The 13,463-nt window shown below is 61.2% G+C and overlaps 1 protein-coding gene across 1 annotated transcript; it reads right to left on the bottom strand.

Moving 5' to 3' along the window:
• Positions 1 to 1,579: 1,579 nt before the first annotated feature.
• On the bottom strand, positions 1,580 to 13,263 carry SEMA3G (semaphorin 3G). The gene is given in 17 exon segments (XM_050313054.1): positions 1,580 to 2,977; positions 2,980 to 3,154; positions 3,249 to 3,388; positions 3,676 to 3,901; positions 4,062 to 4,103; positions 4,368 to 4,459; positions 4,568 to 4,799; positions 5,040 to 5,184; positions 5,379 to 5,448; positions 5,552 to 5,666; positions 5,746 to 5,888; positions 6,098 to 6,214; positions 6,296 to 6,386; positions 7,038 to 7,157; positions 8,491 to 8,553; positions 9,545 to 9,705; positions 13,170 to 13,263. Coding segments are annotated over 17 exon segments (2,313 nt in total). The 3' UTR covers positions 1,580 to 2,690.
• Between the last annotated feature and the right edge of the window lie 200 nt (positions 13,264 to 13,463).

Raw genomic sequence — 13,463 nt, 5'->3', positions numbered from 1 at the left:
TTGGTTTGCAGCACTTGTTGCTGAACTTTATTCCTGCGATTCCCTATGCATTGTGAGACTTCAGTACTTTCTTAGTTGTGCCCCTGCCCCTGCTTATTGCAACGCTTAACAGCACCGCTGAGGGTATCGTCACCTACCAGGATTTGCAACGTCCCAGATTGTTGGATGGACCCCCTGCCTTGTGCTCATAGCAAGGTCTCTGAAAACGTGCATGTTGGGTGGAAGAGAACAGCAGGCTCGATAACGTGGGTGCATCTGCCTGCTGGGTTGGGGGGTTTGTTGTTGCCTTGTTTGTTTGTGGGGTGGTTTGCTGGGTTTTTTTGGGGCTTGTGAACCAGTATTCTGTCGGACTCGATGATCTCGGGGGTCTTTCCCAACCTAACTGATCCTGTGCCTCTGTGCTGAGGTGCCACCCGTGCCGGCCCAGCCCTGGCCAGCAGCTCCACTTTCTCCCCTCGGGAGGCTGGAGGGCTCCCAGGGGGAGCGTGCGCCGCACTTCCTTGGGAAGTGCGATAAAAATAGGAGCGGGAATGGCTGTGCCTGCTTCCCCCAGCTCCACGGCTTTGTTCTGCGGCCGTTCCCACACACACCCCGTCCCCCGGCGCCCCCCTCACCGCGCTCTGCCCGGGACAGCACCAAGCCCGGGTAGGGCCTGTTCCCCTTCACGCTGCAGGTGCTGAATCTGCCCATGGATTGTGTCTTCTCCCACCCCCTGGGGGCCTGAGGATGTGTTTGTTGTTGTTCAGCACATGGAGGTTTCCAGCGACCCAGGTGGTCTCAGTTGCTGGTGATGCCGAGAGACAGCCCTGACAAAATCCCTCCTGCTCCAGCCTTAGTGGTGTAAATCTATCCAGCAGGGCCAGGCTCAGCCATCCCAGAGATTTACTGGGAGGCAGGATAGGACCCTTGGGGGACTGTTTTCGTCTGGTCTCTGCTCCTGCTCAGTTTGAAGCCTCGCTGGCCCCGCTGCCACCTCCAGGTGGGTCCCACAGGAGCTCAGGGTCAGGTCCCACACACAGCGTGGCCTCAGGGCCCCTCTTGCTGCCTCCCCCCCGAGGAGCAGCTCATCCCCTGCCCTGTGGAGCACAGGGAGTCACCCAGAGGCAGCAGGGCACAGGCATTCCAGCACGGGTCAGTGCAGGCCCTGCAGAGCCCTTTAATCCAGGCCCTGAGGAATCAGACTCCTGTCTCTCCTTCCTGACTCTACACCCGGGTTCCTCCTTGTCTCCACTTGTTGGTTGCCGTCCTCCCGTGCCCCCCAGGCCTGTGATTATCCAAATCCACGTGCTTGGCTCCAGTCTGGCCCCAAAATCGGTGCTGCCAGCACTGCTCCCCTCCCTGCGGGATGTGTCCCAGCCCGCCAGCCCCACCACAGCTCTCCCATTCCTGGAGACACCCTGAGCAGCACCTGGAGCTTGCAAGGGAGCTGGAGGAGGGGGCCAGGACCCCCAGCCCCTCTCCGTGGGCTAGGGCAGTGCTGCCCATGGACTTTGCTCCCCGTGAGCTGTGCTGCAGCACAAACACACACACACAGAGGGAGGAGAGATGATATCACAACCTGGCTTTGTGTGAGCTATTTAGGGCCTTTTAATTATTATTATTATTATTATTTTTCTTTCCCGTCCCTCCGGCTCCGAACAATGCCCGTCCCGGCGGGGCTGTGGTTCACACCATTGTGTGGGGCTGCCCTGCCTCAGGAAGGGGTAGATCTTTATCACCCCGGGGCTGACCAGGAGTGAGCTCATGTCGGGGGAGGAAAGCAGGGAGCACCTCGCCATGCACTTACCCCAGCCCCTGCATTTGGGGAGACCCTGGTTGGGCTCCACCAGCCACCACGAGTCCACCCAAACTGGTCTTGTCCCACCCCACCCTGCAGGGCCACCAACCAGCAGAAACACAGCCCAGGTGTGGTGCAGCCCCCCCCCCAAATTGTTCCTACTGCCTGTCCCTGCTCCTACCTGGGCACAGTGACAGGGGTGGCATCAGTGCCTCTCCCATGTTTACCCAGGAACAGGTCTAACCTGCCCATAACCGTTTGCTTTTCTCCCTAATCCTAAAACTGTGGCTGGGGGCAGGGGGACAGAGGGGAAATGGGGAGCTGCACCCAGGCACTGCTGAGTGAGTCCTGGTGCCAAGGGAAGGTAGGAAGGAGCCCTGTCCTCCAGGGTATGTACTGGGTGGCACAGCATGGCTCTGGCTCCCCAGGCACAGCAGGTGACAGGGCTCATCCTAGGCACAGATGTTTTCTGGGGTAACGCTCAGTTTTTCCCCTCATAAGAGCAGGCATCATCTTCCCCAGGCTCTGGGCTGGCATGGAAAGAGCCCAAAGCCATCAGCTGCTCCCTATGGTGCCATGTTCAGCCCCTTTATTCCCAGAGGAAGCCAGCCAGCTCCTAGGGTGACAGCACAGCAGTGCCACCACGCCTGCCAAGCCCCAACACACTCAGGGACCATGGCCCCCACCTGCCACAGCACCCAGCAAGAGCAAGGGGGGGGACAATGCATCCCACCTCACCATCCATTTCGGAGGTGATCCTGCAGCCACTGAGGGTGACGGGGAGCTGCCCATCCACCCTGTCCGAGGGGACCAGGCTGGCAGCACTGCCAGGGCAGGAGGCCCCCGGGGCTGCCAGCAGCACGGGGAGCTGGTGCTCGCCCACGGCCACCCCATGTCCACCATCCCGCTCTCTCTAAGTGGCTGGCACTTGCCGGGGCACACGGTTCCTCTCGCCGTGGGGTTTGGCCACCCGTCCCTTCTTGCCCACGTCCACTCCAGCCAGGGCCAGCTTGGCCTGGGCCAGCTTGCTCTTGCGGTGGTGGGAGCGGCCGCCACACCAGAGGCGGGCACAGTACTCCTCCACCCGCCGCAGGTTCTGGGAGCTGATCAGGTGCATGATGTCCTTGAACCAGGCTTTGGGAGCCTGTGGTGGCAGCCGGGGCTCGGAGCAGAGCAGGCGCAGGGGCTCGTCGCCCCGCTCCTGGGGGAGGTGTGTGCCAGCTGCTCGCCAGGGATCACCTCCAGGGCCGTCTTGGCCACAGTCTGGGTGAAGCCGTGCTCCAGGGTTTTGCAGTAGTAGGTGCCGGCGTCGTGCCGGTGCAGCTTGCGGAAGAGCAGCCCGTGCTCCGTCTGCAGGATCCGATCGTCCGTCTTCACCTGCCAGCCACCACAAGGTTGTGGGGGTGTCCAGATCTGGCCCTACATCCCTCCCATGTCCCCACAAGGGGAGCAGGTGCAGGGGGAGCCTCACCTCATCCCGCTGCTCATCAGGGGGCCTCTGGACAAACCACTGCACAGTGGCCTGGGGGGACCGGGGCATGCACTCCAGGAAGGTGCTGTTGTCCTCCGCTCCATAAAGCACCTTCTCCTCAACAGCCTCAAAATCATCCACTGGGGCAAAGACAGGCATGGGATCATGAGGAGGGCAGAGCCAGGCTTCCACCTGCCTGTGTGTCAGTCCCCCTGGGCCACCGTGTGGCTTCAGCCCCCATCTCTCCCTGGGGACAAACCCCAGCCCCAGCAGCACCCACTTTCTCTTGGGGCACCCCTTGGTCTATGGGACAGGTAGATGAGGGTTCCCCAGCCCATCCTGATGGTGCCAAGCCCTTCTGTGTGCTAAGGGCTGTCAGGACACCTGGAGGAACCCCTCAGCCCTGTGGGCCCCCCCAGTCTCTCACCAGTCAGGTTCTGGTCCAGACACTGGTGTGCAGGGTTACCATGACGGGCGTCCTGGCGGCGCTGGCGGCGTTTGCCAGAGGGCTGGTAGTGGGTGCAGGCAGTGCCGTCCCAGGAGCAGTAGGGATCCCTGGCCAGGCAGCATTCGGCACAAGCCGAGCCGTAGGACTCGCACCGGTGCAGCCGTACCTGGGCCACCCCCAGGCTGGAGCCCACGTAGAGTGTTTGCTGGGGGAACAGCGCCAAGGTGGTGATGCTGGCAGGCCCCATGGGCACAGCACCCAGGGGCCCAGCGAGGACCTCCCCAGGGCAAGCACCATGTGGCTCTGAGAGGTCAGTGGCCACAGCTCAGTCCCCAGCCCCGTGGCCAAGCCGTGTCTATACTCACACGCTTGACAGAGATCTCCATCTGGGTGATGGGCACAGGCACCTGCAGGGGAGGAGAGAGGACGTCAGGCTGGCTAAACTTCACCACAGAGAGCCTGGCTCATTCAGAGCTGCCAGGGCTTGGGAGGGCATCAGGAATGTTTTGGGGAGAGTGGAAACACCTCCAGCCACCCTCTGCCCTCACAACCCTGAGACCTTCCAGTGCCTAACACTGCGGTGACAACCATAAACCTCCTTCCCCATGTGTTTCCCCAACGTGAGCTCATCCCCCTGCCCCCTCTCTTGCAAGTGGGGCAGAAAATGTCACCTTAAAAACCTGCAGCTCCTCCAGGATGACATCCTCAGTCGTGGCTGAGTTTGTCTTCTGCAAGACCACCACCTTCAGCACTGAGCCAGCATCTGGGAGTCAAGGAGGATGGAGGTGTGAGCACCCTGCCATCCTACAGCCCAGAGGCGTGGTAACCCGAGCTCTGGGGCTGCTTCCTGCACGCTGGTCCTGCTGCTCACCTGTCCCGAGGAAGAGGACGTCGTGCTGCCCGTCCTCGGCCTCCACCCGGTCCACCACGATCTGGCGCAGCCGGTGGGGCAGGTCGGTCTTCACCAGGAGGGGCCGGCGGTGCCGGGGGTACACGGGCCGGTACATGAGGGGGTGAGCGCGGGCGAAGTGCAGCACCTCGTCAGGGAAGTCCTTGGTGGTGCTGTACTGCCGCCGGGGCTGGTTGGTGGTCTTGCTGGGACACTGTGGGGATGAGAGGGGCCCAGATCAGCCCAGCCACACCAGCACCCCCCCTCCTTCACCCTCCATCGCCCCTCAGAGCCGGTTTGGACCCCTCCTCGCCTTTCAGTTCAGAATCTATTTTCTCCACCCCTTTGCCAGACCTTGGTCCCCAGCTGAGCAGGGGTGGGTCCCACAGGGAGCCCACCCCAGCAGGTGACAAGATGGGGGGGAGAGGGCCCAGAGCTGCAGGGAGTCACTCACCACACCGGGTCGTGGGTAGGGCACCCTGCCCTCGTAGGCGCCCCACCGGTGGTGGGGGCTGTCCCGGTGAGCGAAGGGCCCGTTGAAGACCTCCCGGATGTCGGCCATGCGGTACACACAGACGGCAGAGCCCTGGAAGACATGGCTGGAAGGGGAGGGAGAATGGGATGAGCAGAGGCATGCTTGGTGCCTGTGGCAGTGGGGCTCATGGGAGCACCAACATCCCCATACAGAGTAGAGCAGAGCTGGGAGCGACCAGCAACCCTTGGTGACAGTGACAGGGCAGGCCATGGGTGGCTGCAGCTGGATGTCCCCAGAGGCTGGAGCTGGACCACCCACCTGACAGTGCTGAAGAGGGCATATATCTCTGGGCTCTTCCCATCCTTCGTCCTCAGCAAGAAGACATCCTCTGAAAATGAAAGCATGGGATTTCTCCTAGAATCCCAGGAGTTTCTCGAAGCCACCAACTCAGGGACTAGCCCTGCTGAGGTATAGCTCCAGGCACCCCTTACCCAGCTCATCAAAGTAGGTGTCAATGCCACCAGGGCCAGGGACAGAGCACACCAGCCGGGCTTTGTTGAAGGTACTCCACTTGTTGACCAGCACCCTCTGGCCACCAGCATCATTCTGCAGGGACAGGAAGCATCAGGGCCACTGCTGTGGCTTGGTGCATCCCTTTCCACCACAGTCCCCACCAGCATCTTACCACGCAGACACGCCCCACACGGCTGACAATGGCGTGCTCCTTGCTGTCTGCCTCCACCACCTTCTCCGTGAAGAAGAAGTAGGCTTTGTCATTGTCCCGGTCGTCGTTGTCTGGGATCAAGTGGGCTGCCACAAATTTAGGGTCTACAAGAAAGAGCTGGCCATGTCAGGTGGAGTGAGAGGGCACAGCCACCACCTCCAGCCCCACACCACGTTGGGGCTGGATGCCAGCCAGGAGGATGCCCAGACCTTCCTGCTTGGTGCCTGCAGCATGAGGGATGCTGCACTTCAAGGCTTATGGTCCGTGGCGTTAGGCCAGCCAGGGGGCAGGAGGGGCAGAGGGGAGCCGTTACCATGGAGTAGGCGCTGGTCCACCTCGGTGCGCAGGGCGGAGCGGGTCCCCAAGCTGCGGAACACGCCGGGATCGCGCCCCAGGAAATCTGCGGTGAGGCCAGCATACAGCTCCCCACCTGCAAAAACACCCAGCTGGCACAGGGACCATCCCTGCCCCTCACCCCAGAGGCTCACGGATCCCAAGGCAGACAACCCACCGATGACGGTGCTGGCGAAAGCACGGCTGGGCTCGTGCGGGCACCTGCCCCGGCCGGTCTCCACGCTGGCGGGGTCCAGGCTGAAGGTGTGCTGGGAAGGGGGAGCAGGCAGGTGAGCCCTGGGCTGTGCCTGGGCAGGCAGGGGCTGGCTCTGGTCCCTGCCCAGCTCGCAGGCACTTCGCTGCAAGCATCCTCAGCTCCAGCCCACCCAAAGAGACTTTCTGGAAATGGAAGGCAAGACTGATCCTATGGGGACGCGCAGCAGTTGGAGGGACCTGCCAGCCCCACTGCTTGCCTGTTAGCCTGATCAGTCACCATGGTACAGGCAGGGCTCCTGCTGCCCACATGGTGCTGGGCTCTGAGGGAACAGGGGCCCCTGCCATTCCATCCTGGCCAACTTGATGTATGAGCAGTGAGCTGGGAGAGGAGGAAATGCCACCCACGCCTCAGCCCCTGGCAGGACACCAGCCCCTGTCTGGGTGTTTCCCATGTCTGGAAAGGGGATGCCAGCCCAGACAGGTGGGTGAGCCGGGAAAGGGGTTAGCAGAAGCACAAAGGGACAACAGGGAGCTGCTTCCTGACATCGTCCCCCCTCAGTATTTAGGATGGGGCAAACACAACATCCAGCATCCCCATGCAGTCCCAAGGCCACTCAGGAGGGAGGCAGGCAATGGGGATCTACCTCCCAGGGGTGTCCCACCATGAATGCTCAGGGTGGGCACCCTCCATGGTGCTTTCCTACCTCGCCACGGGGCCCCACATAGACGAAGGTGCAGACAGGGTGGAAGGCGCCTGTGCCGCAGGCCAGCAAGTGTGTCCGGTTGTAGGGATGCAGCACACGGACATAGTTGGCACAGTCAGTCTGGGGAGACAGCAGGGAAGAGGAAGGGTCACAGGATATTGGTGCTTTGCCCACCCTCAGCTCCAAGCCTCCAGCCTGGTGTGAGATGGGAGCTTGTACCCAATGGCAGGACTTGCACAGACTTCATCTAGGTGTTCCCCAGCCCACTGCAAAAGGGCAATGCTTTTTACTGGTCCTCCTGCCCCTGGGCACCTGTGCACTCACCCTATCACACAGCCCATGCCAGGGCAGCAAGGTCACCTGCCCAGCAAGCTCCAAACCCAGCCCTGAACCCCTGGCACCCAGGACGTGACCAGAGGCAGGGACATCCTTTCCCATCGTGTTCCTGTGCATGCCACGGGTGAAACAAAAGGAGGAAACTCCAGAGACAGAGAGCTCAGGAGTCCTGGGCTGCCTCTGGAACAGCCCTGACTGCTGCTGTCTGGAATTGTCCCCTTCTATGGTGGACCATAGCAATGACACTCCCAGGGCTGGAGACCTGCTACCTCTGACTTCACACATTCTCTCCTGGCAGTTCCCACTGGAAAAAGGCTCCCATCCTTCCCCACCATTTTCTCGGTAGCTCCCCCTGGTCAGCATCAGCCCTGCCTGCCCCCATTGTCCCCCGTGTCCCCCCACACACACAGTGGGAGGCCCCTCATCTGCTGGGAACACTGCTCCTGAGCCGCCCCAGGGGTTCCCAGCCTCCTGCTGTTTATTTTCCCTTTGCAAAGAGCCTCTAAAATAGCAAGTGAAAAAAAAAAATATGTTCAAGGAAAATAAAAAGTTGAGCCTGCCCTGGCTTGGATCTGTCGGTGAGAGCTTGTAAAATAAACACACAGAGCAGGACAGGGACTCCCGGGAGCAATTCGTCTGGGTCAGGGGAGCCTCAGGGATTTTATCCCTGCCATAGTCATACTGGGGCAGGGGGATGCAAAGAGGGGTAAGGTTTGGGGAGCCAGGTCACTGAGGCTGACTGAATTACAGATTTCCCATCACTGGGAACAGCCAGGATGGGCCAGTGTTGCTGGGGTCTGGAGCACAGCATGGAGGTTGTGGTCCCTCCAAGCTTGGGTCCCAGAGCCTGGCTATCCCTGCCCATTCAGTGCAGCCACTCTGGGGCACCCTGGCCATGGCTCTGTGGTCATGGAGCTGAGCAGAGCAATGGACACAGGATTCCAGACCCCGGAGCAAGCCTCTGACATGGCCAGGCTTGGCTGCTGACTCCCTGCCTCAGTTTCCCTCATGCTCTACCCTGGCATTAACTGGCCTGTGAGCCCCATGGGGTCACCCCCAGCAGGATGACATGGCACAGCCCCAGCTCAGGGCAGAGCACACATGGGGAGACACTCACCCCTGGATCCTTCCCCTTCCGAAAACACTCCTCTGTCTGCCCCGGGAGGGGTGGCCAGTAGATCTGAAACACAAAGGACATGTTGGAGCAGGGAGTGGGGACAGCAGGAACTCAGCCTTGTAAATCCATATCCCCAGGCATGGAGAGAGGGACAGAGAGATGGACCACGGCTCCCCAGAGCCCACCCAGCCCAGGGCTCTCACCCTGCAACCTCAGGCAGGACCCTTCCTCCTGGGGAGAGGCACCCCAGCAGTCCCAGCCCATAGCCAAACTGGATTTGGGTGGTCTCACTGGGGATGGCTGGAGCTGGCCTGGAAGGGGGGTGGGTTTCTGGGGAAAGAGTGCCGGGGGACAGCATGAGTGATGGAAACCCTGTCCCCCACAGACTTTGGAGGCTCTCAGACCAAGGGCAGCTAGGGTACACAAGCCCTTGACCCCATCACAGTGACCCAGTATGCTGAGGGCACTTCATTTCCTCCTCCTCTTTCTTCAGCTGGAACAGCCCAGAGCCTTGTTTGAGAAACAGCAAGCTGAAGTGGAGAAGGTGAAGGACCACCCAGCACCATTGCTGTGGTCTGTCACCTCTCCCACCGAGGAGCCAGGAGAGGCCTGGGGGCCTCTGAGAGCCCTGACAGAGCTTGTTGCAATGATGGATGCCTTTAGCTCCCTGCCTCTGCAGGGTTGTCTATTTGGCCCGTGAAGGGGATGCCCAGATGGCAGTGGGCAGCGCTCATTCTCTCAATGGCAGTTTTTTAGAAGAGTGGGGTCCAAAACACTACTCAGCACCCAGGAATCACCAGTGGGCTGTACCACCAGTGTCCTATGCTGCTGCTCATGACTAATCGCTGGCTAATTGCCCTCCAGCCACCACAGCCAGGTCACCCTTGCCAGGCACTACAAGTTTTCAGAATCACTTCAGGGCACTTGAGATAGGGACAATCCCAGGGCAGGTTTCAGGGTGACTTTGCCTGGCTCAGTTGGGCACCCTCCACTCGGAGGGGTGAGGAGTCCATAGGGATGGAGCCCCCGGAGTGCTCAGCAGGACCCAGCTCACCTCCTTGGCATCCGCATTGGCCCCATCCAGGAGCAGGGAGTAGAGCACATCCTTCCCCCCGATGAAGAGCCGATCCCGGTACTCATCCAAGTAGAGGGAGCGGAAGCCCAGGAAGCCTCGGTGACCGAAGAAGAGGATGGAGCGGTTGGTGCCCAAAAGCTCTGCCAGGGAGAGAGGGAACGTCAGGAGGAGCCATCCTGGCCTCAAGGGTCCCTACAAGCTGCTGCTTCTAAGCATCACAAAGCTGTCCTGGAGTCAGAAGAGCTGCTCCCAGCCTCCCCAGACAGCATTATCCAACTCCATCCCTTCCCAGAGGCGCGGGCATCCCAGACTCAACCTGGCTGGAGTGCTGCTCTCCCTGACAGCCGAGGAAAAAGCTGCACAGCCAGTTGGGAGCAGGGTCCCAGGCAAGGTTGCTGCCCCCAGCAGGGTTTGGCCAAACCCACTCCAGACTCCTACCATGGCCGTGCCACAGCAAGCTGGGCTGTGCCACCAACCCCAGGCTGGGCTCACGCAGAGCCAGGAGAGACCGGACATGGGGTGGGCAGAAAACAGGTCCTGTCGCTGCCAGGTGCCAGCCAAGGACACAATAGCAGGCACTCAGCCAGTGCCATGGCACACAAAGTCTGCTGTTGCCACGGCCAGCAGACCTCGCTAACAGGGAGGTTTCCTCCAGAGCACAACATGAGGATGGTACTTGGGCAGAGACGCTGGAATGGGAATTCTGCATCCCTGGGATGGACACCACATCCCAAAGAAACGGGATCTGATATCAAGGTCCCCAAAGCAGGTCCAAGCCCGAATTTCATGGTATGCCAAGGGGACCCTCATGGTGACGCCACCGCGGGGGAAGTGGCATGACTGGTTTGCAGTGGGAAATGACTTTCAGGGTCAGCAAGCCGGCACAGTGGCGTCCACACAGCTGCCACAGAGGGAGAGAGCAAGAGGGAACGGCTCAGCTTCACAGGGCTTTGAAAACCCATCCCAGTGACTGCCCCTAACACAGGCTAGGCCACTGTGACCGCCAGACAGAGGAGGAGGAGGACAAAGCGCCATTGATGAGCACAGACATGTCCCCAAACACCCTCCAGCCCGGAAGACTGCCAGCTGCTGCTGCTGACCCCAGGGAAACCCCCAGCACGAGCCTCCCCCACACATGACCCATGAGAGGGGAGGTGGTGCTGGGACAAGCCCAGTTGCCAGCAGCCCAGGACACTGGGGTACCAAGCCCTGCTCTTGCTGGGGGCTGATTTGTCACCTCCCACGAGGAGGTGGCCAAGCCATGCCCCCATCCTAGTGGGAAATGGGTCTTCTGGGGCCTGCAAGGGAGACAAGGACCATCCCTGGTGGGGGACAATGGCCACCTCCACCCCATCACACACAGCTCTCATCCCTGCCAGGCTCCTCAAGGGCCGTCCCACTGCCCTGACTGATGATGCCAGTGACACAGAAGGATACAGCCCCAGTGGCTCCATCCTTATTGGGAAGTCCCCTGTGCCTGCAAGCAGAGTTGGCCCCAGGCCCTAGTGGCCCCTCCACCTCATCTCCCTGGGGGTACCCTCCCACTGTGTCCTCACAACATCTCAGGTCCTCCCGTATTGCTGGTCCAGCACAGGAAAATGCTGTCGTCTCCTTCTATTCTTGCCCAGCAATAATATTTTCCCAGCTCAGAATAACATCGGCAAAGTGGTCGGGCTCCTTTTATTGTTTCAGGCGAGGCTTCCCCTTCTCCCCCAGACCTGGTGAATTCCTCCTGCGCCTCGGGTTACACCAGTCCAGGGCGCCTTCCTCTTCCCCCCCCTCCCCCGGCTTCATCTCTCCAGGGAGCAGTCCCCTGCCATGGCCCATCCATCCCTGGGACCCCTTTACTCCAGTGGGGGGGCCCCTGGGGAGGGACACCAAGAGAGCACTGGGCTGTGCTGCAATGCTCCTGGTCCACATAGCAGCAAAACGCTCTTTCCCCTCTTACATGAGCCACTGCTGAAATTTGAAACAAAAGGAGGAGAGTGGCTTGAAGTGTGAGGAAGAGCTGGGGGCATGGCCACCCCTGCACCCACAGCACAAAGCCTGTCCCTGTCACCCCACAAATGCCACCCCGCACCCAGAGCCGCTGGCCAGGCAGAGCCCAGACCGAGGAGCTGTGCACAAACAGCACCAGCTCGCCTCCTTCATTTCAGAGGCTCTAACGGCTTTAATTGAAATTTTCATTTTCTTTTTTTTCCCCCCGGGGGAGAAGGCGGTGGCAGAATTTGTTTCATGGGAAATTTCAGTTTCTGTTTCCAATTTGGAAGACGAATGGAATAATCAGCTTAAGAAAGGGGAAAAAAAAAAAAAAAAAAAAAAAAAAAAAAAAAAAAAAAAAAAAAGCAAGCTTCCAAAGGTGGCTCCTCCCCGTGAGAAGCTGAGGAGCGCCCCCCGCCCGGGCCCTGGGGAACCCCTCACACCTGGGGAATGGCCTGGCACGGCCGGACTTTGTGCTGGAGTGGATCAGACACAGAGCCAGACTCTGAGCCCCACGACCCAGCCCTGCCGTGACCCCAGACCTCCTTGCCCTGCTGCCAAGCCCAGTTTGAGGACGCCGGATCCCATCACAGGAGAGAGCCGTGAGCCGTCCTGGCTGCATGCTGGCTCCCAGGGTAAGGGCCACTGAGTGCCTCAATTTCCCGTTCCACAGGGAGGCAGCCCCTGATCGCCTGCTGTGCCCCAGGACAGAGCCAACCTTGGGAACCCCCAGCCCAGGCAACACAGGAGCAGACTTTTCCCTGGCAGAGGGAGGTGCTCTGCACCTCCCGTGGCTCTCCAAGCTCTGGACTGCTCATGACTTCCCTCTCGCTGAGAACGGGGAAGATATGCCTTATGTAATGTATTTTATGTTAATTTTTTTACGAGCAGGTTCATTGCTTTGAGGCCAAAAGGAGATTAGGGCGCCCCAGGCTCTGTCAAGTTTGGCTGGAGCAGCCCGTGCATTAGGCTGGCAGAGTGGGGGATGCGGCGAGCCAGAGCAGGATCACAGGGAGAGTTTTAATTAAAACTAAGCACTGCCCCCGCAGCCCCCCGAGGGGCTCCGGCACCCCGACACCCGCACCCCAGCACGGCGGGGCTCGGAGGGCGCGCCCCATGGACCCCCCGCCCAGCCGAGGATGCTGATCACGCACCCCCGGAGTGCCGGGGACTACCCAGGCCGGGGGACTACCCACGCACCGCAGCACCCCCCCAGCACACACGGCAGAGCGTGCCGGGGCCGGGACAGCGCCGTGCCTCAATTTCCCCGCACTCGACGTGGGAGACGATCCCTCCTGGGAAGCAGTGTGGCTGGCGCGGATCCCGGCTGCACATCCCCTCTCCCCATCACTCGGCTCCCCACTTCCTCCCGCTTCTCTCCGGGGCCCCCCCACGTCCCGCGTGGGGGACGGAGGGGCGCCGGGAAGCCACCCACGGAAACCCCAGCCTAACCCGAGCCCCAGCGCAAGGTGCCCACCAAACCTCCCCCCCGAAAAACCCTGCACTCCAGGCGCAGCACGCGCAGCTCCCCAAGCCCCCGCGCAGCTCCCGCAGAGAGGACCCCGAGGACACCCCTCGGTGGGCAGCCCCCCGGCCCGCAGCAGGTGCCCCCGGCCCAGCTCACCGCGGTAGGACAGGCGGAGACGGGGCAGGCTGTGCCCCGCCGCCCCGAGCCAGCACAGCGACAGCGACACCGCCAAGGCCACCGCCGTCCGCATCCCGCCGCCGCGCCCGGGGCCGCCGGTGGCACCGAGGTTTTATGGGACCGACATCCGACCGCCCCCGGCCCGCCCCGGCCCGCCCCAGCCCGGCCCCGCCATCCCTCATCCCCTGGGGCGGCGGGGATGCGCGGGGGGACGGCCCCATCCCCGGGGGGACCCCGAGAACTCTGCACATCCCCAAACTGTCCCCCTGTCAC

This window comes from Myiozetetes cayanensis, unplaced genomic scaffold (genome assembly GCF_022539395.1).
Source record: "Myiozetetes cayanensis isolate MyiCay16 unplaced genomic scaffold, myiCay2020 scf18, whole genome shotgun sequence".
In the NCBI taxonomy this organism is placed as follows: domain Eukaryota; kingdom Metazoa; phylum Chordata; class Aves; order Passeriformes; family Tyrannidae; genus Myiozetetes; species Myiozetetes cayanensis.
The sequence above is the reverse complement of the archived record's forward strand: the minus strand, read 5'-3'. Positions and strand labels throughout refer to the sequence as shown.